General features: G+C 37.4%; 3 protein-coding genes across 8 annotated transcripts in view; 1 reads left to right on the plus strand and 2 right to left on the minus strand.

Moving 5' to 3' along the window:
* Positions 1-231: 231 nt before the first annotated feature.
* LOC111874981 (protein O-linked-mannose beta-1,2-N-acetylglucosaminyltransferase 1-like) lies at positions 232-6,908 on the minus strand. The gene is made up of 4 exons (XM_023870909.2): positions 6,800-6,908; positions 4,342-4,558; positions 3,980-4,089; positions 232-993 (listed from the first exon to the last, which is right to left on the minus strand). The coding sequence occupies exons 2-4, from the start codon at positions 4,538-4,540 to the stop codon at positions 958-960; spliced, it is 345 nt and encodes a 114-aa protein (XP_023726677.1). The 5' UTR covers positions 4,541-4,558; positions 6,800-6,908; the 3' UTR covers positions 232-957.
* A 4,612-nt stretch (positions 6,909-11,520) lies between these two features.
* Positions 11,521-22,813, plus strand: LOC111874980 (T-complex protein 1 subunit eta). The gene is made up of 9 exons (XM_023870908.2): positions 11,521-11,608; positions 12,020-12,280; positions 13,423-13,581; positions 14,350-14,541; positions 16,997-17,295; positions 17,844-17,996; positions 19,483-19,634; positions 21,175-21,363; positions 22,278-22,813. The coding sequence occupies exons 1-9, from the start codon at positions 11,606-11,608 to the stop codon at positions 22,496-22,498; spliced, it is 1,629 nt and encodes a 542-aa protein (XP_023726676.1). The 5' UTR covers positions 11,521-11,605; the 3' UTR covers positions 22,499-22,813.
* A 2,141-nt stretch (positions 22,814-24,954) lies between these two features.
* LOC111874972 (armadillo-like helical domain-containing protein 3) overlaps positions 24,955-27,749 on the minus strand; it is a 41,918-nt gene continuing 39,123 nt past the window's right edge. For 3 of the 6 annotated variants that reach the window (XM_033755668.1, XM_023870889.2, XM_023870887.2), the window contains one exon: positions 24,955-25,775. In XM_033755668.1, coding sequence (XP_033611559.1) covers positions 25,683-25,775 — 93 coding nt within the window. In that variant the 3' untranslated portion in view covers positions 24,955-25,682. The remainder of the gene's footprint in view (positions 25,776-27,749) is intronic. The other 3 variants (XM_023870886.2, XM_023870885.2, XM_023870888.2) reach the window with 2 other exon arrangements.

The raw sequence follows: 27,749 nt of genomic DNA on the forward strand, positions 1-27,749 counted from the left end.
TTTATCACACGAAGAAAAACTAATAAAGAGGTATGGAAAGGCATTTATTGCATAAAATATTGTATTTTAATTAGTTCCTGAAAATTTCGTTTTTAAAAACCAATTTGTGTTGAAGTTGTTTAGGAAAAAGTAACTACATGCATTTTAGTGACATAAGGTTTAAAGGGCCTGCCAGGACAGGGGTGGGATTTAAATACCCTTTGCGCCAGTCAAAGAGTTAAATAAATATTAAACATTTATCATAAGAAAACCTAAAGAAAATTCATTACCTAACTTCCTCACTATAATTTTAATTCTACAGTGAACTGATATAACTTCTCTAAAGTAGAATATCTTTGATTGTACATCATTATTATGCTCAACATGATTTAGAGACACAAATACATTTTTGCTTTTTTGAAATTTGGTACTAAATTGTGTAACCTATGTAGGATTATCAACAGGAACACTATACTGGAGACCTTACTGTTCACACAGGACATTTCTTTTGTAAGCTTATGTTTCCTGCACCCCAAAAAGATATTTTACAGAGAATCTTGTACTATACAGAGTGAAAATAAAGACTGGTACAAAGAATAACAAACAATGTTATAATGATATCATACCAATAATTTCAAACTTGAAGTCATATTCTCCTATGTGATAATTATAGTTAAAATATCCGTTACATTTATTTATGCAACTAGAGATATACATATATGTCCTGGCTGAGGAGGTAGTTTCAACTGCATTTCAAGGAATGCTTGAATTATGTGACTGTACCAAACTTGACAGAACATCATGGGTGTCGCACCACACAAGTGGAGAAAACGAACGATTACTCGCTGTTCTTGTAAAAAAAACGTCGCCATTTTAGGTATCAAAAAGGCTCCTCACTCTTCCCACCACTACTAGAGTTCTGTGTGCCATACAGTGCTGCCATCTCTGTCACGCATTCACAAAGAGTGCACATGTATTTTAAACTAAACCGCATATGTCTCTCTGCTCCCAGTCCTGAGAACAAAAAATCAGAGACCTTAGAACTTGAACGCCCCTTGTATTTGTAGTTATTGCTTTGCTGCTATTTACTAGGTTTTTATTACTAGTGTACTATTATGTTCCTACTACAGTAACTTAAGAATTGTTTTAGTTATATTAAATAATGTGCATGTTTATGCTTACTTTATTATGTACTTACTGATGTGTATGACTATATGTACGTTGCACTGCTTGATTTGTGACTGTTTCCACATCCTATGAAATTGTTTTCTGTATGTATTTACAGAAAATGAATAAATGAATGAATTACTGACAATAATGGAATTAAAATAAATGTTTCTCATTTCCCTTAACTGCATTATCATAGCTATCTACAGCTCTGGTACTTAAGAGCTGACAGTCCTCCAACAGGGAGTAGGAGAAGTATTGGTAGTTGCGGGGAGAGCTCCAGCATGCCGACAAGTGTGGCGGGGAATGCCGTACAGGTGTTCTCAAAAGGAAATAACTTCTTACCTCATTGTGTTGCATAGTGATGGTGGTTTATTCTCGTTGATGTTCACACATCCGACGTTAAGTTTTAAGTGCCGAGCGGCAGACTATTATGCACTATACACTATTATACACTTTTCACTGTTATATACATGAAGAGTTTATTTACATACTACACAGGTCTATTCTAAAGGGGCAACACCGGCAATGTCTGCATAGATATAATCTCCACATGCCTGTCCTACCTCGTCACCACCAGACGAATTGGAGCTATCATCAGAACTGTCATCACTATCATCACTATCACCACTAACATGGAAGACGAACTCCCGTCCTGCATCCAAAAGGCCTTCCCATGCCATTAATTGTTGCTCAATGTTCCTTACATGTTGGCACCTACGTTGCCATTCTTCTGCAGTTATGGAAGCCAATTTTTGGTCTGCCAGTTTAATGACATCATCCATCTTAAATGTGGTACTGTTTTGAGCAACCCAATTTTTTATGGTGGCCCATATTAACTCAATTGGGTTGAGTTCTGGGTGATACGGAGGGAGTCATTAATACCGTGATTGTGTTCTGCAAAGATTCCATCTATTTTATAGGAAAGGTATTTTGGTTTGAGTGGTAGGATCATATTATGAGATATGTCTGGATTCCGCAATGATGAAAAATCGGTGTTACTGAAGGTAATAGGTGGAAGGTGATATTTCAGCCAGGATATCATAAAATCTCATCTTGAATTTGAGTTAGGGGCTCTGTTTAGTTGTACATTATGGTAGGGAGCATTATCAATGACAAGGACAGAATTTGGGGGAAGGTTAGGAATAAGTCGCTCCTTTAACCATTTTTCATAAATGGTGTAGTTCGTGTCACTGTGGCAATTTTCTTTAATATGGAGATGCATCCCTGAAAATCTAACGTTTCTTTAACTTTTCGTGAACTTTTTTCAGGGTAGGTCTCTGTTTTTCGACTATGTAGAAGTCATTAATTGTTCTTCGCACCACAGACTCATTCGATATTTTTTGTTTCTCTTGTTATTCTTCTGACACTACTTTCCGATACACATGTTGCCTTTGCTACTTCCACTCCTATGCTCTTCACTGTAATTGTTGGCCCAGCCTCTTTCATATACTTACATACATTACTAACAATTTCTCTTGATTGTGAATGCAACACTTTTCCACTCAATTTACTTCATGTAGGTGGCATGTTAAAGGAGATAGAAAAAATGTACAAATATAAATAAACAAAAAAGAAAATCAACAAATAAAAATAAGCAATAAAATAAAATATTAATACAGTAATTAGAGAATAATACACTCAAATACGACTCCAAGAGTCAACACTTTTTAACTTGACTCTACAAGGAAGAATGTTCTTGAGACGATTACTCGCACTGAATGCAGATGAATGACTAATCAACACCCCTCAACTTTCACGAATGGACCTGCCCATCCAATGCGCAGCTTTTCCTGGACTGTCACCTCTAAATACTAGTACTCTAAATTATTTTTTGGTTTGTAAGGAATTCTTAGTATTAATAAATTTCAAGTAATGAAGTGTCACAATGGAATTAATCATATTCCTAGACATCTTGAAATACTTAAAAATAAAAATTTGCAATATAAAATAATTCTGATTCAACACATAAACTGAGTGCAAATATTGAGACTTCCAAAACTATAAAAAAATTACAAATCACACAAGTCAAGATAGAGGGAAGGATCACTGAAGAAACAACTGGATGAAGGAAACCAGAACCATGATTTGGTGGTGGTGGTGGTGGTGGTGGTGGGAGATATCTATAAAGTGAAGTATACTGAACTCTTTTGATGGAAATTGTAGGCATGGTCTGAGACAATAATTATTAATCTAAAAAACAACATACAGGATGTCCCAGGAGGAATGTGCTAGATTTCAGGAGGGTGTTCTTTATGTTAAAGTATGCCGATATAACCCAGAACACTTATGTCCAAAGTTGAACGGTTACAGAGATAATGGCCCAAGAAAACTGTGGTCTTCTAGCGGGTCCACGCACTGTACCTGTCAGCTGAGCAGTCTTATCTATGTTTGTCCTTGAGTGTGGTGATGACGAGTCACACTAGCTGCATACACTTGCATACCAGAATGCGCAGTCAGCCATGTTACGCCAGTGCTTGCAATTCATGTGTCATGTATAGTGGTTGGAATCCTAACGACAACTATGACAAGGCGTGCGAGTTTTTTGTAGTTCAATTTTATGGCTTCATGTCACTCACAAGTTAGTTTGATGTTACGTACATTATTAACATTGCAGAAACCACACATTCCTGCCAGTTTTAATATGTATTTGGTAATCAACAAGTGTGTAACACCTATCAAAGTTTCACACTTCTCTGGCCATTATCTCCGTAACAGTTCAACTTTGGACATAGGTGTTTTGTTTATATCGGCATACTTTAACATAAGGAACAGCCTCCCGAAGTCTGGCACATTCCTCCTGGGACACCCTGTATATTTTGTTGCTACTCACTGGTTCAGGGTTAAACAACAATGGCGCAGGATCCATGGAGCTGCAGACACTGCCATAACCCTCAATATGATTAAAAAATTCTCTTCTGTCTGCCCAATCACACCCACTTTCTGTAATGAAATATGTTTACATTTGCATGTCTTATCAACTATCCATACAGATCACAAAAAATTAACCAATAATATGGGTCTTCATAGTAACAGCATACAATAGTACCAAGTAGTAAGTAGTAGAACTTAAGGAGCAGTGATAGGTAACAGTACATACTAGTGGTAATTAGTTTTAAGCACAGATAGGCAGGCCTGACCTCCAGGTAAACCTATCTTTCTTACTTTTTGCTGAACACCTGAACATGGTTCTACCTTCAATGGGCATGAGCGGTATTTCTGTACGAAGCACTACAGGAGCTCCCCAGGTGTTGAACTCAGTACTCTTGCTGTAGGACTCTCCAAACATCTTGGCACCTTTCTGTGTTAACATGGCCCACATGTATCTCCATCCAATTATCTGGGCTCGCTTTGAACCCAGTCTCTTCAGGAGGTCTCTAATTGGCTGCTTCATCTGGAATGTTCCTATATTCTGTAAGTCAGCCATAGTTACTGCCACAGAAATCCAGAAGAAACGACACTGAGACAGCTTACATTCAGAGGACTATATTTCTGAACCTCTTAATATGAATTTAGGGATTTAAAATTGTTTGAGCATGTCATATCTGTCAAGCTCCAGAAATTTCAGATGTCAGAAATATTAATGTTACAGTAATAACTGTACAATACAGTACAACATACGTGCTGTCTAATATGTTCTTAAGTTATGTAATTTAGAAATATGTTATCTCTTAGCATAACACAACATACGCAGGTCTATGAGGGACCAACTGAGGTGAAAATGGTCTGATTAACTGTAGACATGATGGGATGAATTAAATAAGCTAATATCTTAATCAAGAATGACAAGATTGGTACACAGGTAATAATTTTGATGCATTTGTATTCTTTAATTTAAATATTTCCAAAACAATAAGACTTAGTGAAAATGTAGGCCTGTTTAGCACAAATTATAAATTCAAACTAAATTTATATGAGGAACACTGCATAATGAGCTTCATAACTTGTACTCTTCACCAAGTATCATTAGAACGATCAAGTCAAGGAGAATGTGGTGAGTAGGGCATGTAGCACGAATGGGGGAAACAAGGAATGTATATAGGATATTGGTGGAAAAGCCGGAAGGAGAGAGACCACTTGGAAGACCAAGGCGTAGGTAGGTGGGCAATATTAAAAGGGATATTAGAGAGATAGAATGGGATTGTATGGATTGGATGGGTCTGGCTCAGGATAGAGACCAGTGGAGGGCTCTTGTGAACATGGTAATGAACCTTAGCGTGGCATAAAATATAGGGAAATTCTTGAGTAGCTGCAGAATTGGCGGCTCATCAAGAAGGGCTCAGCTTCATGGAGTTAGTTTAATGAAGCAATACTGGAGATCCTCAGAAGTTGACCTTCATTTGTCTCAGAACTGTTACAGCATAACTTTATGGCGAATATGACAACTCTGCCATCAGAAACCATGTTCAGAAAGAGTGCCATGGCTTCGTCTTCGTGTGGTGAGTACGTATCGAACTTACGCTGGGCCATCACACTCCCACTCGCCTAGTTCAGTACAATCACATGGATCCCTCGCCCCTTGTGGTCTTCTCCAGCCTCCAGGATCTAGCAAGCTATACTAATATTAAATTTCTCTCACTTCACCTCTCTAGTCTAATTGAAATAATTTCATTACAAGAAAATTACTAACATGGATGAATTATTAAAAAAAGATAAACTTGTTCATGTGCTCTACTAAATACGTACTATGCATTTGTGGGGGAATGGATGTAGAGACCCACATTTTCTTGACCTCTGCAGCAGTTGTAAGTGAGTGGTCAGCTTCACGCTTCAGTCGCTTTACCCCTGGAAAAAGAATCCTCGGTACCCATTCGATAGGAGGCTGGGTAGGCCCAAAAGTCATTCTGGACGACATGGAGAAATGAAAATACTTGCCCCCACAGAAACTTGAACTCCAACTCCTCGATGTCCAGCCTGTAGCCAGTCGCTATACTGACTGCACTATTCATATCTAAAGAAATGTAAAAGGGATATCTAAAAACCTATTTATAGGGAATGGTATTTCCCTCCATTCTCCTTTTCTTATATATCATATTTATCACAATTAGCTTATACGGTTACACAAAACACATACGAAGTGAATTCGGTATACATTAGCTGCAGAGTTAAATATGAGCATCATTTCACTGATTCCAGTATACTTGGCAAAAAGGCAATGTTATCCCTGTAACAGGCTGTGGAGGCCTATAGTGTTGTGAGACATTGAGGCTCACACAGTTTCTAGTAGTAGTAATAGTAGTAGTAGTAGCAGTAATATGTGTATGTGTAAGGGGTGGTCCATAAAATCCGACCCTTGCATTGGGACCTTCAGTGATCTGGCCCATATATTTTAGACAACTGGCTCACAGATGGCAATGAGGTTGTCAATTTTATGCTCCGGCTGCCCTTTACCCCCAGGAAGATGGGTGGTACTCATTTCTGTTAGAGGCTGAGTCAACTCCAGGGTCATACTGTGGCTTGCAGGATTAGATCAATTGAAAAATCTCAGGACCCGCGACCTTCTGGCTTGTAGCATAGCCCCTCAACCAACTACGCTACCGCGTGCCCCAAGTTAGAAATATATATGAAGTGAAAAATTCCTGTTAAGATATTTCTGTAAGTTATGCATCTTTCGATGTAGCTTAAAGAATGTTTGTAGAATCTCAAAACTCACCGTGTACTGTGATTGTGTTATAATATCTGTATTGTTTGTTGCAGGATAAATGGGAAGAAAGAAATGTGCTGCCCCAGGGTGCTCGTTATCCAGTAGGCAGACAGGTTTGAAACTCTTCAACTTTCCCAACGATTCAGCATGTTAAGTCTGTTTTAATGCATGATGTAATGGCTTTATTATTGTTGCATAATCCAACGAAGAAATTAAGTTCAGCTAGTGTCTGTACTAAATGTACTAAACGTTAACCCTCAACGTAGCACCAGCACCATGTGTGTAATACTTATAGATGAATTATTTCAAGGTTTTGGAACAATATGTAATACTTTTACAGGGCTATGGTATGGGCAGGAAGAGTTGGGATATCCTGCACTATACATTTTTGTGCAGTAGAAAGTGATTTCACTACAGCTGAACAGATTTGCAGTTCCATGTAGCTCAGATTCTGCAGCACAATCACTCCCACAACCTCTTGATCCTTCATTACACACCATTTCAGGTAAGCACTATATGCTTCTTTTATGTATGCAATTGTTAATAATGAGGGCTAGCTTTCAAAGTTGTCCCCAGAACCCAGTTGTAATCAAACAAATGTCATTGTCATCATTTATTACTACTGAAACTGTATATCAATATACAGGTCATGGATTATTAAAAAATGTTTGAAAAGCAGAACATGCATTCAATAACACATAGGTCAGACAAAAAGTAGTGGCAACACCTCCATAGTTCTGAAATGACTATATTACCTGAGGTAAACACACTTACATTCCTTCAATATAATCGCTCCCCATGTGTACCACCTTCCGAAAACATTTTTGGAAGGCGTCGTACACCATCAGCATGTCCGATCTGTTGCTGTCCAGCAGTGACTGCCCTACAGCAAGAATAATCTCCTCTCATGTTGTAATGTGTCCCTCGCAGTGGTTCTTTCTTTCTGGCAAAGAGATCATAGTTGCACAGACTCATATCGGGTGAGTATGGCAGATGTTGCGGTATCTCCCATCGCCAGCGGCAAAGGAGATCCTTGACAGTGTCAGCAGTATGAGCCCTTGCATTGTCATTAAGGATGATGGGGTTTGTTGCCAACAAGTGTCCTCGCTTTCTCCTGAGTGCTGGATGAAGATGATTACGCTGGAAATTGCAGTATTAGGAAGCGTTTACTGTCTGTCATTGTGGCAAAGTGTGGTGCAGTATCACTCCATCACTGTTAAATGCCACAATGAACATCGCATTCACATTACCCTGTGCAGGGTGCACTTTCTTTAGACTAGGAGAGACAGGATGTTTCCAGTCATTTGAGTGTTGCTTCAAGTGTGGTTCATATGAGTGAGCCCAAGTTTCGTCCAGAGTGATGATCCTTCCAAGGGAGTCACCACCTTCCCTCTGGTACCGGTCCAACAAGTCCTGTGCAATTGCATAACGTTGGCATTGTTGAACCTTGGACATTGTATGGGGTACCCAACGTGCTGCAATTTTGCAGTATCCAAGAATATCATGCAGAATGTGGAGCATGGTTTTGTGACATACACCTACCTTAGCAGCTAACTCCCGCGCAGCCCATCAATGATCGACATCCGGCAAAGAAGCAAGAAGCTGAATTGGGTGTTTATCAACACGGGGTCGTCCTGAACAACGGCTGTCCTCAATGGCAAAGCAGCATCACCACATGCTTCTCACTGTTCTTGATAACAGTTTTGTGCACTACGACCTCGTGCAACTTCAATTTTTATCCAGGAGCATTGTTCTTGTTTTGTAAACATATTGTTAGGGTGTCTGAACTGGGCTCCTGCAGGTCAAGACGATGCACAACGCAACTCAATGAAACACAACCAGAGCCACTCACTACACTACTTCAACTGAACCTCTGCTATCAGCTACAGACGGCACTAGTGCCACCTGACGCACATCTTTCATGTTACATGCCACTACTTTTTATCCAACCCTTGTATGACTTGAGAGAATGAGGTGGTAAAGACTTTACTATGAGGAATAAAGTAACTAGCGTACAAATTTTTACAGAGGCATTGTGTTGTCATGTAATATGTGTTATTTCCCAATGTGAAGAATTATGGTAATCCACCATGTAAGGAAGCACACTAATTTCACATTTTTCTTTTGTTCATTCTGGAGGGTGCTGCAGTGAATACCTGACAACAGCTGTGTTTATTGGGGAGGTTGACAAACTCTTTGAGAGTTTAAATGGTGGAATGCCTGTTGACCCTGGAAAGCACTGTGTTGCCCACTAAGCGATAACAGTCCCCAGTATAGAGCACTGGTTATCCGCTTCAGCAGGATCAATATCAGGATTCAGTGTGGGTAGGACTTTTTGTGTAATTTATTTCCCTATTTTGTTTTTGGTATATTCTGCTTTATTATTATGGGTGCATTCCTTCTAATAATTTATTTAACTATTTTAATATTTTTGTTATTATTCTGTTTTATTATTATTGTGGGTGTATTCCTCATCATAATTTACTTGTTTTATTATTTTTGTTATATTATAATGGGTGTATTCCTTCTTATTTTTCTCCGTATTACTCTGTCCAGTACTGAACTGGTGAACATGAATATAAGATTTCCAATAATCACTGCATTTCCTTAAGATATGTTATTAATTTTGCCAAATAATCCTGTCCAGTGCTGCAATGGAAGATGAATATCGAATTTCCAATATTCTGTAAGATATTATAAAAGGTTAATGAATTCCATCCAGTGTGACTGATGTCCAGTCACACTGGACAGAAATAATTAACCTTTTATAATACTGTTAGTGTGACGGACCAGGATGAAACAAATCAAATTCTGTAAGATGTTATATTTGTAATCTATTCTTGTCCAGTACTGAAGTGGAAGATGAATATCAGATTTCCAGTATTCTGTAAGATATGTTATTAATTTTGCCATATAATCCTCTGCATTACTGAAATGAAAGAATATCAGATTTCCAGTATTCTGTAAGGTATGTTACTCTTTCCCACACAGATTTCGGTATTCATTGTAATTCTGTAAGATATGTTGTAATTTTGCCATATAATCCTACCCAGTACTGAACGTCATTCTAATGAAATTAATAATAAATGGAAAAGTCAGTATTACTGCTTGCTATATATGATTTATAATGCTTTAATGTAACCAAAAAATTATGTTTTGTGTGGCTTTCAAGTGTGAGTAGTTACCAAAGGTGTGAGGTTAAATAGAAGTATGTCTGAAGGAAACAGAATTTTCTTTCAAGTACCCCACCTTCAGGTATCCTAAACACAAGTATTCTATGTATGTTATAGTTCACAATGTCCAATGCATTTGGTTAAGGAGATGTTGGATTGATATGAATGAAATGTTATGACTTTACAGGCACTGGTGAGAAACTTTCTGATTTTGCAACCCTGACCCCCTGTGCTGCAGAGGTTCTTTCTCCGTTTTTTTTTTTTTCTTATTTTGGAACTGGGTTCAATATCATGTCACTCATATCCTTTAAAGAATATGAGGGAAGTGATATTGAAACCAGTTCAGAAAAAGAAAAAAAAAAAAGAACAGAGTAAGAACCTCAGCAGCACACGAGATGTGGTTGCAAAATTATTTATTTCTATTCATGTGCACTAGTGGTTCCGAAGGGGTGGACGCATACGATGGTACGGTAGCATTCTATTTTATTGATCATGCTGCCGGTGCTGGTGACCATTTCTCATTTAGTTATGGTATGTCTACGTAGAGATGGCAGGAGTAATGCCACATGACTTCACCACGACCATGTTGCCCACCATTAACGATGAGTTTTCGGGGGGGGGGGGATAGAAATAACCGTGGTTTACATGGTTGATAGCAGACCCCAGAAGCTCTTCCTTCAGCTGTAGTGAAATCACTTTCTACCGCACAAAAATGTATAGTGCAGGATATCCCAACTCTTCCTGCCCATACCATAGCCCTGTAAGACTATTACATACTGTCTCAAAGCCTTGAAATAATTCATCTATAAGTATTACACACATGGTGCTGGTGCTACGTTGAGGAGTAATGTTTAATACATTTAATACAGACACTAGCTAAACTTAATTTCTTCGTTAGATTAAGCAACACATAATAAAGCCATTACTTCATGCATTAAAACAAGACTTACCGCGCTGAATCCCTGGGAAAGTTGAAAACTTTCAAACCTGTCTGCCTACTGGATGACGAGCATTCTAGGGCAGGGCAAAATGTATTATTTTCCACTTATCCTGCAAGAAACAATACAAATATTATAACACAATCACAGTACACGGTGAGTTTAGAGATTCTACAGACCTTCTTTATTCTACATCGAAACATAACATCTGCATAACCTACAGAAATATCTTAACAAGAACTTTTCACTTCATATACGTACATTTCTAACTTAATTCATAAACAGAAATAACATGACGATGTAACTTAAAGAGTAAATGTCAGCTCTTGATTCACTACATCAAATCAAATTCCATACTTACTAATCAACCGCAAACTGATAAACTTAACTTTTCGACGAATAAGTACAAGAACCAACGGCCCAACGCCACTAACCGCCATCTATTCCAAAGGTGTACTGGGATCTGACTGGGATTGGGTCACAGAAATGCAATTCGATATATTGTAATAGTTGAATTGTGATTGGTTCTGACTGACTATCTAGTTTGGTCCGTCTACGTAGAGATGGCAGGAGAGCCTTTGTTCCCCCTTCCCCTTTGACAGTAATCCCCCCGATTTTTTTTATGGAGAAAGAACAGAACGAACAGAAGGCACAGGATAATAGAAAGCGTAATCTGTAATTTGGGGTTAGATCCTGGAACCATCATGGTTTGTAATTTATATGAAACTATTTAACGAACATCCAGCAAAGTCAGTGAATTTATATTGGCTTACGGTTACCAGTATTTTATCATTATTAGGCTCAGAACATTCATTCAAACCATAATATAAAAGATGGGTGCTACAGGATAAATTGTCAAGGCAACGTTGTATGAATAAACCAGTATTATCAAATAATTTATAAATGATAACAGATTTACGCCCTGATGTAACAGAATTCCGAACAAATATATACTGTATGATAAATCTGGCAGTACAACTGTAACGAGTACTTTGAATCAGTGTTTGTTATTCAGTTCAAAATGTTGGGTTATGTTGTAATTAGTTGCTAGGTATAGTTCTACCATTAATTGAAGTTATATGCGGAATGTTTTGTAAATGAAGATACAATTTTTGTAGCAACCACAGATCATCCTGTTGAAAGAAGGTACGGAGAATTCTCAGGGTAAACCTCAGTTGATATCAAACATCAATGCCTGCCAAGCAGTTGTGGATGCTGTTCGAACCACCCTGGGACCTCGGGGTATGGATAAACTTATTGTGGATAACCATGGGAAGTCCACTATTTCTAATGATGGGGCAACCATTATGAAGCTCTTGGACGTTGTTCATCCAGCAGCAAAGACACTGGTTGATATTGCCAAATCTCAAGATGCTGAGGTTAGTTTAATTGAGTGTAGTAAATTAAATGGCAACTAACTCGGTATAAATGGATTCTTAGCAGCTGATTCTTGTACTGTAATTTTATTTTCATCAGTAGTGACTTATTAGTGAGTGGGCTGAAGATGCTATGTTTAAGTACTGAATATTTGGTATGTGTGACATTAATTCTGGTATATTTCCATAAATTGTTCCATAAATTGAGGTTAGTTTAATTGAGTGTAGTAAATTAAATGGCAACTAACTCGGTATAAATGGATTCTTAGCAGCTGATTCTTGTACTGTAATTTTATTTTCATCAGTAGTGACTTATTAGTGAGTGGGCTGAAGATGCTATGTTTAAGTACTGAATATTTGGTATGTGTGACATTAATTCTGGTATATTTCCATAAATTGTTCATCCTTTGAATAGCAGGCCCTTAGAGGAAATGATTATGGACACATATCTTATTATGGTTGTCAGTTGAGATATTTTGTAGCGCTGTACACATCACACTTGTGCCATTTTTTAAATAAAATATGGGAAATAAATATGTTAAGTTTTTACTGTAATTTCTGTTAATATGTTGTGGGGTCGTACTTTAGTTTTATCAACATATTTGAAGAGTACCAAATGTGTGTGCCTGCAGTCTTTGTTACATTTGAGGACAAGCATGTGTTTTTCTTTAAAAGAGCATTCTACTTTAATTGTATTCACAGGCTGATCACACTTTTTTATCCATACGTGTGACTGGCAGATGAGAGTATGCATGCTCATAATATCTTGAAGGGATATTACAGATTTTATTTTTTCTTGTATTAAGAGCTTCTTCAACTTTCTCCATACTTGAATACTTCAGGATAGAGTGAACTATGATGAGCCAAATTTGGGTGTGTGTCATTGTTTTGTAAACTTATTATTGTCCATATTTATTAGTTCTGAGAGAAGCTTGGAAACAGTCACCTTCCTCCTGCCATTGTGCTTGTCTAGGCAAAAGTGTAGCTTAGATGAGCACATGATTGGGAACAAAAAGTTGGATTATAGACTGATGGCTTGCTGGTGAGAGAAATGAGTCATTTCAACTTATCCACACATTTTGTAATTTAAAGTGTTCAGCTTCTGATAGATTGACAATGATTTTATGGCATAATTGCTTTTCTAGGTGGGTGATGGTACAACTAGTGTGGTACTCTTAGCTGGTGAATTCTTGAAGCAGATAAAATCTTTTGTTGAAGAGGGTGTTCATCCGCGCATTATCATTAGAGCTTTTCGCAAAGCAATGCAGCTCACAACTGAGAAGATCAACAGCTTAGCAGTAAAGGTTTGTGCTGCTCTTGCCTGGTTTTGTTCCTAGTTTTCCACATTTTTATGAATTAGTCCTTGTAGGCTTAGGAGATATTTTTGCCCATTACTGTTTTATGATTAAGTAAAGCTATCCCTGTAACTGACCGTGAAGGCCCATAGGGTTGTGAGATGTTGAGGGTCCCACATTATCTAGACCGTCGGCTCAAAATGGCGGTAAGGTTGTCAGCCTTACGCACTGGCCATGCTTTACTCCCCAGAAAAATTATTTAATTAATTCCTGGTACTCATTTCTGTTAGAGGCTGTTTCAGTTTCTTTTGAAAGTAAAAATAAGCAGATTCCTTGTGTGAAGCATTTTGGTTTTTATTCTGGCTCCTAGTTTTATAAGAAATTTCTGATGTCAGGGATATTAGCCAAGTCTAGTTGTCTGAGCAGAGCAGGTGTCATAGTCTTACCTGATGATGGAAGCAAAATCAGGTCCCAGACTGTGTTTATTTAGCCAGAATGAGACAGTGGAAAATGTCCATTACATGTGTCATGTTAAGATATTTACTTTTTATTAATCTTCTAGCAACATGTGAATTTTTATTATTTGCACTACTTCTGCCTTCCATTACCATGTATGATTGAGAGAGTTCATGGCACACTTTGACCTTTTGTGTTAACCATCAAGGAAGTGGCCCCATAAAGTATATTTTTTATTTTATATAACTTCAAAAACCATTGAAAGAACTCTTGAAAATTGCTGACCAGTTGCTTGATGTTCTGTGGCTCTGTGTTGGACAGATTGAAAAAAAAAATGCTGAAGAACATCGACAGCTGCTTGAGAAATGTGCTGCTACAGCTCTAAGTTCAAAACTTATTAGTCAGCAGAAGGGATTCTTCTCAAAGATGGTTGTGGATGCAGTGTTGTTGTTGGATGACCTCCTTCCCCTCAGTATGATCGGTGTGAAGAAGGTTCCTGGTGGAGCATTAGAGGTCAGTCCATTGATATATTACCAAGTTGTGTTGCTTTACTGTCTTTCCTTTTTCTTTCTTTTTTTCTCACTCCTGCATTCATCACTGTTGAAAATGACTGGTGAGATTGTCCAGAGCTTAGTTTGCAAGAAAACATACTTGTTAACAGTGTTGTTAAAGAATTGCTGAATGCATGAAATATACAAAAACATAATTTTTTTTTCAGAAACATTTCTTTGTCATATTTAATGTCAGTTCTGTTCTTGGGTGGTTAGATTATGTGGATTTGGGTGATGCTGCGAAAATTTCATATGTACATGCTGTTGCTATCTTCCAGTCAGAGTATACAGGATAGGTGAGTTTCTGTGTCTATACACATTTATGTTTTGTGGGAAACAGGAACTTGTGCACGTTACCATCGCCATTCACCTTACACACTTCCCCTCCATGACATATTTAGTACAGGATTGATGATTTGTATGAAGTTGAAAATTTGCATTGTTGCGGAAATGGTGTGCTAACGCCCTGTTGGTGGAATTTGAATTATGGGCCTCACCATGAACCTTGTATTATGGTTCTATTCTATTGGTATTATGGTTTTGCTGTTTTAACAGTTTACATGACATTTAGCCCTGTGGATAATGTTCCTTCCCTGCTCCAAGCCAAAATTAACTTCCTGTTTAAAGCACCAAAAATCTAATTAAATCACCATCAATAAATTTAAAATTAGTTTCTGTTAAAACTCTGTATTACCGTTATGAAATAAAGTGATATGACATTTGATTGTCACATAATTGTCTTAAATGATTCCAGATGTAACCACATTTTGAATAAACAAGTAAACAGATATAAATATTGATTACTTAATCATATCAAATTATAAATTAGGCCTTGGAGAGATCAGTGCTACTACACACTTTGGCTCTGAAGTGTTGGCAACACTTCCCACACCCATATGTTTAATCACCCAGAAACAGAACTAACATCTCCAATTAATCGGTGTGAAAGCCTTAATTATGTAGTCACTGTATTTCGTCATACTAAGAGCTTTGGTGTGTTAACTTCATTTTGTCAGTATTTTTTGTTTTGTTTTGTAATTCTGTTTGCTTTGTTCATACTTTGTTTTAAATCTGATACTAATGTTAGGGTGATTATATAAAGGAGGATGAAATGGAAATGATTTGTATTTTGCATGATAAACATGAAAAATACAGAAATCAGGCACAAAACTTAAAGGGGAAGAGTAGGTTTAGGAGATGTAGACAAAAACAGGATTGTATGAAAACTGAATGTAGAGAAATAATAGGATGTGAGGATGTGGCAGGAATCGATGGGTAAGAAAGCATATTGTAACTGCTCTGCATGCATTGTCAAAGTCAGAGTTATGTGAGCAATGTCATGATGTAGTTATGCCAAAAAAGAAACTCATGTTTTTATATGTTTGATTTAATGCATATCTCTTCTGGTCCCAGCCAGAGGCCAATGAACAGTGTACCACATATAGTGAACTCAGTTTAGTGAATAACTTGAATTTAGTGAAGAAATATTTTACATTCCAAAACTTGTACCGGAGTGTATTATGACTGTTGAAACAATCAATATTCATGTTTCCTTTCTGCTGGAAATTGTTACTATACAACCATAATCTTTTGCGAATTATATCATGCATTGAATGTGCACTGAAGCCCTGCTGCTTGTGTCATCATGGCTGCCTTAATTCTCAGCTGAAGGTTCTTCCAGTGTTTATTTCATTTAATTATTTTACAGATATATCTGAGTAGAAACATTTTCTTGAACTATGTAAGATTTGCACTCCATCCCGATAATATGAACAGAGAGGTGGGGTTTTGTCTCAGCAAGTCATGGAAGCTTCTCATCTGTTCCCTCAAGAAGCCCCCGGGACATGACACCAGATCCACAAGGCCACGCAAGTCCATGCCTGACTTGCATAGCAACCCCAAAGCTTAAGGGTTAATGCCCTCCCATCAACCTTGCCTTTCTCTCCTCCACCACAATATTCTATACCTGCTGGCCCACCTCCCCAGACCCTTCCCCTCTCCTCTACTGATTTCCCATATAGCCCTCCTCCCTTCTCTTCCTGCTCTTATACAGCTGGGTTTATTCCTGACATTAGTCTATTTGTACCTGCTCACGCTGGTTCTTCGCATGCTGATTTTCTTCTTTTTTTCTTCTACCCTGAAGATGGACGTGATACGTTCCTCCGAAACGGTTAACACAATATCTACACGGTGCCACATCCCAGAAGACTGCTTTCTTCATTTTCTTGAACTACTTATAAAAATATATTGTTAAGTAGTAATATGTAATAATTGTAATAAATATGTGAAGAGTTTCTTGATGTAATTTGTTATAACTCCCATATAGTGAAAATGTAGATTTATTGTCAGAAAAGTCATTCCTTCAGAAATTTAATAGATGGGTTTAACTACACTTGTGTGTGTTCTTACTTTTGTAGGACTCGTTACTAGTAGCAGGTGTGGCTTTTAAAAAAACCTTTTCATATGCCGGATTTGAGATGCAACCCAAGAAATACAACCATCCCAAAATTGCTCTTTTAAACATTGAGCTGGAACTGAAAGCTGAAAGGGAAAATGCTGAAATACGAGTTGAGAATGTGAAAGAATATCAGAAGATTGTGGATGCAGAATGGAAGATCTTGTATGAAAAACTTGATATGATCCACAAGAGTGGGGTACAGGTAGTTCTTTCCAAGCTCCCTATTGGCGATGTTGCAACTCAGTACTTTGCTGACAGGTATGTGGATATAAAGATTTACTTTGTGTGACTGCTTCCTGTTGTGCGTTTAGGGTACTCATGCTCTAAGGTCGAAATTATTTATAGAATTGCATTTGAAATTTCCATTTGCAAAAATGTATGTCTTGTCACTGACAAACCTGATGTTGTATAGAATTGATATTGAAAATATATTATGTACATGTGTACCAGAGAAGTTTAAAATAATTACTGCAGAGCAATCATGTACTGCTGGTTATAATAAGCTTTTGTACTGTAAGAGCAAACAAAAAATGATGTTATGGAAGGAGATAAAACAGGAGCCAAAAACATAGGTTTTGATTTCAGGAAAATGTGTTGTGTCAACATGAAGGGGATTGAACTGACTCAAGATTTTGTGCAGTGGAGGCTTTATCTGGTATTGGTGGTGTGTGTGTTGATTCCTGTGTTGGTTATAAGTCTCCATTGCACTTACTTAATACATAGTAACTTATTCAGCAGGTTTTGATGTATGAGATTGATCAACTCTGAATTGGTATGTGGTACCAAAATTTGCTTCTTTTTTATAGGGACATGTTCTGTGCTGGCCGCGTGCCAGATGAAGATTTGAAGCGCACCATGAAAGCCTGTGGTGGTTCTGTCATGTCTACTGCCCATGATATCAATGATTCTGTTATTGGCTGCTGTGATTATTTTGAAGAGAGACAGATTGGAGGTGAAAGGTATTTATTATTAGTCATATTAACATTCTACAAGTGTGATAAGAGAACTGATTCTGTAAATGAATGATATTGGATTAGTGAACTCAGTTATTAATGTAACTTTTATAGGACAAAGCATGAATACTGTTTTAACTGGGAGAATTATCAAAATATACATGGCATTGGCATCACAGGTACAGTATGCGCCAAAATAAGCAGTACTGAAACTTACACAGCGCATGTGTGTTTGTCGACGGGACATAGCTCTCGCTGCACGTGTTCCCAGTAGTGAAAAGGAAGTTGTGTTGTGCAGTTGTTGGAAATGGGTCTCTCAACGGAAAAAAAAAGTATTCATAGTTGAGTATTATTTCTGCTCATATGGAAGTGGTCACCAGACAACTTGCTTCCTTGGTTTTGAGCAGCCAGATGTTATTGTCCAGAAACTGCTACATAGTACACATGTGATGATGTGTGCCGTCTCAACACACAATATATTAGGCCCCTATTTCATTAAGGATGAGGAAGGCAATGCTCTTACCGTCGCCCAAGAACGCTACAGAGACATGGTGATTGGACCATTTCTTCAGGATTTGAGAAGGTTCTGTTGTGCAAGGGGCCTTCACATGAATAGACAGTGGTATCAGCAGGACATCTTTTCATTTCAGTACTGTATATTTTGGCGCACACTGTATTATGTGAGAACATCTTAATTGATAATAGGGTTACAGAGAGTTACTCTTAATCCTTTCACAGCTGAGTAAATAAAGCCTGGTATAACCCCATGAATTGAATTGATTTTGTAATGCTCATAAGAAAATAAAGGGAAATCAAGTAGAAATCTGAATAGTACATGCATACTAAATGTTACATTACATGAAGAAGAGGGTATTGGTTACTAATCCCACAGATGACCAAGGTCAGGTGATAGGGAGTAGGGTATTCCTGCTGCTAAATGCAGTAGTTTCTGAATTCTTTTATAGGTGGTATATAGACACAGCAAGAGGTTTGCCTTGTAGTTCATTATGTTTATGATAGATGGAAGTGTGTGCCTGGCAAATTTGAATGCATTTAGAAAGTTAATTTGGATGATGTGTGTTTATAAAAATTGCACCCCTAAGAATATGGGAGCAGCAAGGATGCTGTGCAGAGCCATTTGCATAGTAATACAGGCTCAGCAGTGTAAAGGTTAAAGCCTGTTTAATACTGAACATGAATCTTAATTACTGTAAAGACTTGTCAGTTACATGGTAAGAATCTACGAAGTGTATGTATTCAGCTCGAATCCAGTCAAAAGACAGGTTGTCGTAACTCATGTTTTTCTGCATGCCAGGTGAATTCTAGGATGGTTTGTGAGATAGGTTATGACCACTTCTTTCCATATCCCTTCCAGTTCATAACCCTACCATATATTTTATTTAATACTACCAAACAAATATCAAAATTAACTTATGCAGTTTATGACAGTGTAGGGGGTGGTGGAAGTCTGTAAGAGACAAATCATTTACAGGTACAACATTTTCACTGGCTGTCCAAATGCCAAGACATGCACCATAGTTCTCCGAGGTGGGGCGGAACAGTTCATGGAAGAGACTGAACGTTCATTGCATGATGCTATAATGATTGTACGGCGGACCATAAAGAATGATGCTGTTGTAGCAGGTATATTTATGCTTTTGTGAAAGCTTTATATGTATGTTTTTGGTGTACAAAAACGCTTATCCAGGAAGCAAGACACATGAACTGAACCAGATTTTTGATTCCAGGCCATATATGGTAAATATACCTACACCAAATTCAGCACTTAATCATCTTATGCAAGCACCTTTCTTTGGTTTCAGAAGTAAACTTGTCTTCTTTTTTATGCTCAGTACAAAATGCTTTATCCTAGAGGAAACCCCCATTGAGGTAGGTTGTCCTTGTCCTGACTGGGTGATGCAAGGGGGTGTCAAATGTTCCTTTCTCTCATCTTTGCCTTCTGTCATTCTTTCATGACATCTACCATTCTGTATTCATATCTTTCTTCCTCACTGGCCCCCTCTTTGCATGTTAAATGCCTACCATAGCCTTCTCAATTTCGTTGTTTCATCTTCATGATGGTTTTGCCATGTTGGTTCATGTTTACTGCAACATCTTCAGTTTTTTTCCTTTTCAAGGTTTACTTATTATGTAATGCCTAAGGTCCCCTTGTGCTGTTAACACCTGCCTCACCAACAGGGATCTGTCCTATCTCTGTGGTACTTTCCCATGATTTTGGTGCAGCTTTCAACTTGTGTGTCCCTATGGGGAACCCCTCCTCACTTCCATTTTGTGCAAGTCCATATGCAGAGCCCAGACCATGAGTCATGTACATGTACATACATGTAGTGCCCCGTCTCTGGAGCCCAGATGGCATAGATATTTTAGCAGTTGTATGATCATTGATTTGGTTGTGCCATTCTGACATGTTACCTCTGACTTGGAGCTGTGATGCAATCAACCAAAAGTCCCCAAAGCCATGTGGACCTATGTATGTATATAAATATGTATACATTTCTGCGAGGTGTAGAGTTGGGAGTCTTGGGTTGTTATTCCCATGGTAGGGGCATAAAGTTAAAGCTAGTCGATGGTGAAGGACTTACTGTTAAGTTAGGAATTTTCAGTGATATTCTAGTAGGGTAACTTTTATCAAGTATTACTTGAGATCAGGTCATGGTGGACACCCCCATGCTGGCATAGACTTGAATATTCAGGTGTTTGTCTTTTTCTCTGCCCAATGGCAGGCTGACACTGATGGTTTTGGAAGGGGCCCCTTTTCATCATGGATTCTATGTGCCCTTCAGGTTTGTTACAATGCAAGACAGAATTAAATGTGAAACAGCCTTTGAAAGTACTGGATGTTAAAATGCCAGCTCCATGCTTCAAAATATTTAAACTACAAGACCAAAAGAAATCTGTATGACATTAATTCTTTTGTGTACAGAAAGCTCTTGATGGTATTGCTGGTAAGGTTAGAAACGTGATCTGATTGAAGATCTGTCTCCCATTGTTATGGATGCATGTTTACTGCAGTGTTGCCTGGCAGCATGTTTCTGCTTGGCACGGACCGCAAAGAAAATAGTTTCCCTTTTGTTGTTGTGGTTTGTTTACTGAGCCATTGCTCAACATGTTGATCAAATCTGTTACAGTATACTTGAAATTACATAGAATTTGTGTTATATAGGTGGAGGTGCCATTGAGATGGAACTGAGCAAGTTACTTCGTGATTATTCTCGTACCATTGCTGGAAAGGAGCAACTAGTAATAGGAGCTATTGCCAAGGCTCTTGAAATAATTCCTAGGCAACTGTGTGACAATGCTGGCTTCGATGCAACAAATATTTTAAACAAGTTGCGTCAGAAGCATGCAGAAGGTAATCCAGTAAGATTATTGTAACCATACGTACCTTGGTGGAAATTATTTAATTGGGCTATGACCCGTTTATGCATTTTTTTTGGCCTGGGAGCCGCTCTTCTAGCAAGATGCTATCCCTGGACTGTGTGGTCATAAACAAACTTTTTCATCCTTAGGCTGAGGGTGTCACTATTGTCTTTGGCGTGGCCAGTTCGCTCCTAGTTATAAATCAATGAGGGGTCTTGATTTTCTGCTAGTGTGCTTTGGTGACCTAAAAGGGTTTATGATAGACAGCTCTCTCATTTTTTGTTTTATTTTATTGCCACTGTAGGACTTTTAAGAAAGAGAGAGTCGGTGATAGGGAGTGGAGGGTCTTACAGTTGGGGTTAGCAAGTGTGTACGGTCAGCGAGCTGGGAGCAAATTGGTGTGGCCAGTGCCACAGTCCAGAGATGGACTATCATAATATGTACTATCGCTGTAACCACTGCAGTGAGACTTTTTTTTTTTATCTAATAACATTGAGGATTCTTTGTCGAAGCATGGCTTATGCGTCTTCACTTCATAATAACCTAGGCTCTCTTTGGCAGAAATTCTGATATTCTTTTAGTTTCCCAAGCTCTGTTAACATCCACCACAGCATCTGAGTTTTCCAAAGCTGCAAACCTATTTGAGATTTCAACATGATACAGCTCTTTACATTGTTTAATTTCTTGAGATTGTACCTCTACACATGAAATCTATGCGTTTTCTGTTTACTTGCTGCCAGTCTTAACTGGAGTAACGAGATTGTGTTCAAGGTCCTGCATTTTGACCCTTTTGTATGAAGGATACTTGGTTTCTTTAAGAACTGATTAGTGTCTAATCAGTCAGCTGTACCAATCCTGATTTAATTGCTTTATAAGTAAATATGAGTTTTTTTTTTTGGCCCCTAGGTCATTGTTGGTATGGTGTGGACATAAACAAGGAAGACATCTCAGACAACTTCGAAATGTGTGTTTGGGAGCCAGCTGTTGTGAAGATAAATGCTCTTACAGCTGCATGTGAAGCAGCATGCTTGGTGCTTTCAGTGGATGAGACCATCAAGAATCCTAAATCAAGTGGTGATGGACCTCAAGGTCCTCCTGTGGGTCGTGGTATGGGCAGACCCATGTAACCTTTTCTTTTGGCTGAACAACCCATTTCCATATATGTGAATTCACAAACACTAACCTTAACACAAAAAGTAATATTTATGTTTTTGGTACTAAGAACAGTCAGTGAAACTGTTTGAACCTTGTTGGAAGTAAAACCACCAAGAAGTGCTGTTCATTGTTACTGCATTTATTGGAAATACTTACAGGAGTAACAAATCTCACCAATTTTATAGTAAGTTTATTGCATCTAGTTGCATATAATTTCGGTTCCAGTTTCTGTACAATATTCTGGAAATTAAGATTTGCATTAATAAATAAACATTAAATAACTGTGATTTGTTTTTGTGATGTGATGAAATCTGCATCCCAGTACTTCCATCCTTGTGTTACACTTTCAGTACTAAGTGTGGCATTTAAACTGTTGCAAGTAACGGTATCCAGTTCAGAAGCAGGTAATATATACACTTGATTTTATTTATTTATTCTTCCTCAATTACTCAGATTATATAGCATAAAATGATAGGATGTTTAATGAAGTGGAAGAAAAGACATGGCCTAATTTAAGGTCCTGTCTCAGCATTTTCCTGGTGAGCTGAGGAAAAACATGAAAAACCTCAATCAAAATGGTAATTCTCTGGGCTGAAAGAGAATATGCAAAATTTGCAAACTTGGTGCTTCTGCAAAACTTTGGCAGTAGGAAATCATACTGAAGGACATTGTTCATGGATATAGGTCAGTAATTTGCATAATTATAATTTGGATTCCTTCCATGTAGATGAAAGCATTGAAGGAAAGTAAGTGTTACAGTTGAGTATATGGACATGTGCATTTATCTCTCAATTTTGTGCATGCCTCCAACTAATAATATAATAAACAAGGGTTCCACATAGAACTAATAAAGCTACTTCTTATTGCACAGACTAATCCTACTGATTTGGAGTTGTCATATTTACATAATGCAAATTTATAATCTAATAATAAAATGCAATTTAGCATTGTGCTCATGAGCAGTTGGTCATATGGTGGAATCCGAGTATAGTATGAGTTGGTTTTATTGCTTGCAATTGCAAATATAGATGATCATATCACCCTTCATGATGATGACAGAAACAATAACTATAATAATATCTCTTGGGGAAGAACTCTTTACTTGAATTCTGGTTTTATCCTACACTGCATTTCTTAAGGCGCGTCCGCATTACTCGTGGTCATAAATCTTCGTCAACACTATTTCAGTTGCTCGCCAGGCTTCGGCATGTGAGGATCCGTATATTTACTCGTAGTGTGTATAGGGTATAGTTTTTAAATTAAAAATTTGCTTGTCTCGTGATCTGTCATATCGTCCACATTACTTGCGAGCCACACGAGCATGAGTAATGTGGATGTGCCTTTAGATGCAACTTACAAGCACCTGCACCAATATTATAAGGGTTCTGACAATGGTGTATCATACTCGGAACTACTAGGTTTTTGGACTTCATCCATTGTCTGGTATTCTAGAAACTAGAAAACGTAACGAAGAAAGTCGTCTTCTGGGTTTAGGCACCGTGTATGCTTCGTTTTGGCCGACGTTTCGGAGGAACGTAGCGCCTCCATCTTCAGAGCAGTTGAATGGCTTGGAATGCAGAGAGCAGTAGCTGTGGTGATAGGATGTGAAAGGTCGGCCAAAACGAAGAATACACGGTGCCTAAACCCAGAAGACGACTTTCTTCATTGTCATCGCCGTGAAAACCTCAAAACTTACATAGAAAACGTAACGTTTAAGAAACTGGATTTGTTTCTACCCTCAGGTGAGGGGATGTCCAGTGATTGAGGTTAGCTCTTTGTAAGGGAATGGTAACAGAACCAGTTTCTGAAACATTGGGTTTTCTAGTCTCTAGAACAACGGACAAAGTCCAAAAACCCGGTAATTCTTGCACCATCATGTTTGTCACTAATAATGTAATATTTAAAAAAAATCATGATTTTATCTCCATTAAATTTGTAGTACACAAGCTCAAAAATTCATAACACATTTAGTAATCAGCACTTGCAGTCTTTTGTGTTTCTGATCTATGTATTAAATAATTCATGTCAAACTCTAGTCCTTCTTCAGTTATCTCTGTGAAGTCAAAAACTAAAGACAGATTTCATGCACATGTGATATGGTTAGTTGTACAGTGTACAAAACATCACCTCAAAATTATAATATTTTTAAAAAAAATCATTACCCTGTATAAGTGACACCAGTGCCCCTGCCCTACTTTATCAGTTGCAGGGAATTAAAGGTAGGAGGTTGGGAGAGACCTCAAGTGGCATAATATCCATATCAAGTTTTATGAAAATCAGTTCAAAAGTTGAAAGGAGGAACTCATACACAGACAGCTTGATGATATCATAAGCGTATTTTCTTTCCTTAAGAAAGGAATGTGGGATAAAAATGCATTTTCAGAATAAACAGTATATAAATATACTTAACTATAAATCTGTAATTTTTTATTCGATCACTCACTCATTCAGGCACAATGAGCCATGTCAATACAGAATCTGTATCCATTTCAGAGCCTGCTCTATTATCAGGGGTTGAGAGATGCTGTATATACTTACCCTTCCAGCTTTGACAAGATATATTTAAGTTTCTTTGTACATGTATGACATCCATAACAGAAAATATTTATACACATAATGGTAACAAACAACCAGTCACCCATCAGGTGATAGCACTGGCAGTGATTTCTTATGGCAAATATACACAACGGAATGAAATGTGGGTGGTATTCCAACATTATGGTTTCAAAATAATTTTTTGCAGTCTGTTCTAGTTTCATACTTCAGAGCATCTTTCTTTTCAGAAGGGGGACGAAGGATAGGCCTAGTTACATTAGTGTAAAGAGAGAAATGAAACAAGATGGAGTATGATTATTCAGATTTTTAATAAAGGTGTCTTTGAAGTGAAAATATGTGAAACCATTGAATTATATATATGGCTCAAAGTTCAGTATTTTTGCATTTAGTGATGCTGTACAATAATGCTAATGTACACAACAAACAACTCAAAGTATAAAATGGTTTTCTATTTACATTTATTCTACAACATATGCTTTTTTTTTAAGTTTTTCAAAGAATTTCCAAGCTTCAGCAATCATAATTTCTCAAATATAATACAGTTAATTGGAAATATAAACTTCTTAAGTCTTGCTGAGTACATGTTTAATATAAGGAACCTCAAGCAATTGATGAAAATTCTTGAAGAACAACATGAAGGTCTAATGATGCAAAGTCTATGTTTTGTCTGGTATCATTCACCACGCTGCGAACCTAAAAAAAATAAATACAGACATACCGTTACCACATTTAACTGATGTGTATCAGGAACACATATACACATTTTTTTTTTAATTTTATCCTGATTAGTCCATTTTTTACACATGAAGACACCATTAAAATTCAGCAATCATATCAAGAAAAGTCAGAAAATATTTAAATTAGGCATAATTAATCTTCATATACTCATTTAAATAATCCATCATAAGTAGACAGCTAAAATCAAAGTGCACCATGTGGGGAAAATGCACTACCGATGTGCAAAAATCAATTTACATGAACACTGAACGTTATATCAGAATTAAGAAGATAAGTAAGTTGAGAAACTAAAATGAGTGTGGTTTGCACATTTTCACATGTGATTTTATCATATAATTATTTAAATTCAGTACTTGCAGTGCTAAGAATTTGATCTCTGTTTTGCCTAATGAGAGAGCACACTGGTTCCAATTCTTCCTGTATTAATTTACTATTAAATTATGTGGTTATGAAGGTTTGTGAGAGTGATCTGGTATGATATCATCATGGGACAATTTTCTTTGAAAGTTCACTGCTAGGTAAAAGATATACAGTATAAGATGTATATATTCTATGGAATACACTAGAACATACTCCTTATAAGGAAGAAAGTTCTAAGAACAACAAATCACCTACTTTCCTTTGTTCATTGCCAGGGTAATGTTTTTACCAAGCCATTCCCTAGCAAAATACATATGCACATACACACAGACTGATGGGAGGCATTCATGAAGTACACTGTTTGGATGGGCCCAGGTGCCATGATAAAACATACCAAGTTTCACATTCATTCAGGCATTCAAAAGTTACTGGGGGGAGATACACAGACAGGAAAGAGATTACATAAGCCTATTTTAGGAAGCAGACTAAAAAGGGGACACATCTTTTATGTAAAGCCATATGCTTCAGGGCTTGTAAGGAACCATTACTTCAAAAGTCCAACAATGTCCCTTCTACCTGAAGACAGAGCTAGACTCAGACATTGTATATATTTTAATCTAATACAAAGATACAAGTTGTCCCTATTGCTAATTATTCATCATACCATGAAGATGTCTGATGGAGTGGAGGTATATCATTCTTAACCCAGATGGAGGAGAGTAGAGAACCCTATGCCCTGCCCACTTTACCCCAGGACAGAAATTTGGGTGGGACCCACAACTGATCTGGACCCTGAAGAAGAGAATTCAGCTCAAGTCAGTATAGTGTTCTGGCATGAGTACAGAACAGTTCTAAGGCACATATTGGCATATTTTAGCTGATCTGGGTATATTCCACTTATCCTTATATACTGGAATATACCCAGATCGGCTAAAATATGCCAACATCATACCATGTTTTAAAAAGGGTGATGCATCCGAAATATCTAACTATAGGCCTATTTCTCTGTTGACAGGATTTTCCAAATTATTTGAAATATTAGTCTTTAATAGGTTAAAACAACAGTTGACAAATAATAATATTATTGTTGATGAGCAATATGGATTTAGAAATGGTGCATCGACACAAAATGCAATTTTTAACTTAACAAACTCAATATATAAAGCATGGAATAATAAGGAACTGGTAGTAGGTATTTTTTGTGACCTTACAAGGGCATTTGATTGCGTTAACCATGACTTGTTAATTCAAAAGTTGGAACATTATGGAATTAGAGGATCCATTTTGAAATGGTTTGAATCATACTTATTTAACAGGAAGCAGAGAACTCTATTACAGACTCAAAACCTTAACACTTCTGTTTCCAGATGGTTAACTAGCAGGCATGGTGTTCCCCAGGGCTCAGTATTGGGTCCATTACTGTTTAATGTCTACATCAATGACTTTCCTAGTATCCTAAAAGGTCTAGCTCATATCATTCTTTACGCAGATGATACCACTATTATTGTTTCTTCAAAAGATATTACCACATTGAATCAAAAAATAAATCTAATAATGAATCGTATCCAT

This window comes from Cryptotermes secundus, unplaced genomic scaffold (genome assembly GCF_002891405.2).
Source record: "Cryptotermes secundus unplaced genomic scaffold, Csec_1.0 scaffold795, whole genome shotgun sequence".
In the NCBI taxonomy this organism is placed as follows: Eukaryota; Metazoa; Arthropoda; class Insecta; order Blattodea; family Kalotermitidae; genus Cryptotermes; species Cryptotermes secundus.

Excerpts from the sequence above, each read along its gene's own strand:
- LOC111874980 (XM_023870908.2), top strand. Across the intron at positions 13,582-14,349 it reads TCAACAGCTTAGCAGTAAAG|ATTGAAAAAAAAAATGCTGA; the intron begins GTTTGTGCTGCT and ends TGTGTTGGACAG. Across the intron at positions 17,296-17,843 it reads ACTCAGTACTTTGCTGACAG|GGACATGTTCTGTGCTGGCC; the intron begins GTATGTGGATAT and ends TCTTTTTTATAG.
- LOC111874981 (XM_023870909.2), bottom strand. The coding sequence starts at position 4,540 with ATGAAGCAGCCAATTAGAGACCTCCTGAAGAGACTGGGTTCAAAGCGA. Across the intron at positions 4,090-4,341 it reads ACCGCTCATGCCCATTGAAG|AAAGTGGGTGTGATTGGGCA; the intron begins GTAGAACCATGT and ends ATTTCATTACAG. Across the intron at positions 994-3,979 it reads TGTTGTTTAACCCTGAACCA|GACTGGGAGCAGAGAGACAT; the intron begins GTGAGTAGCAAC and ends TTTTGTTCTCAG.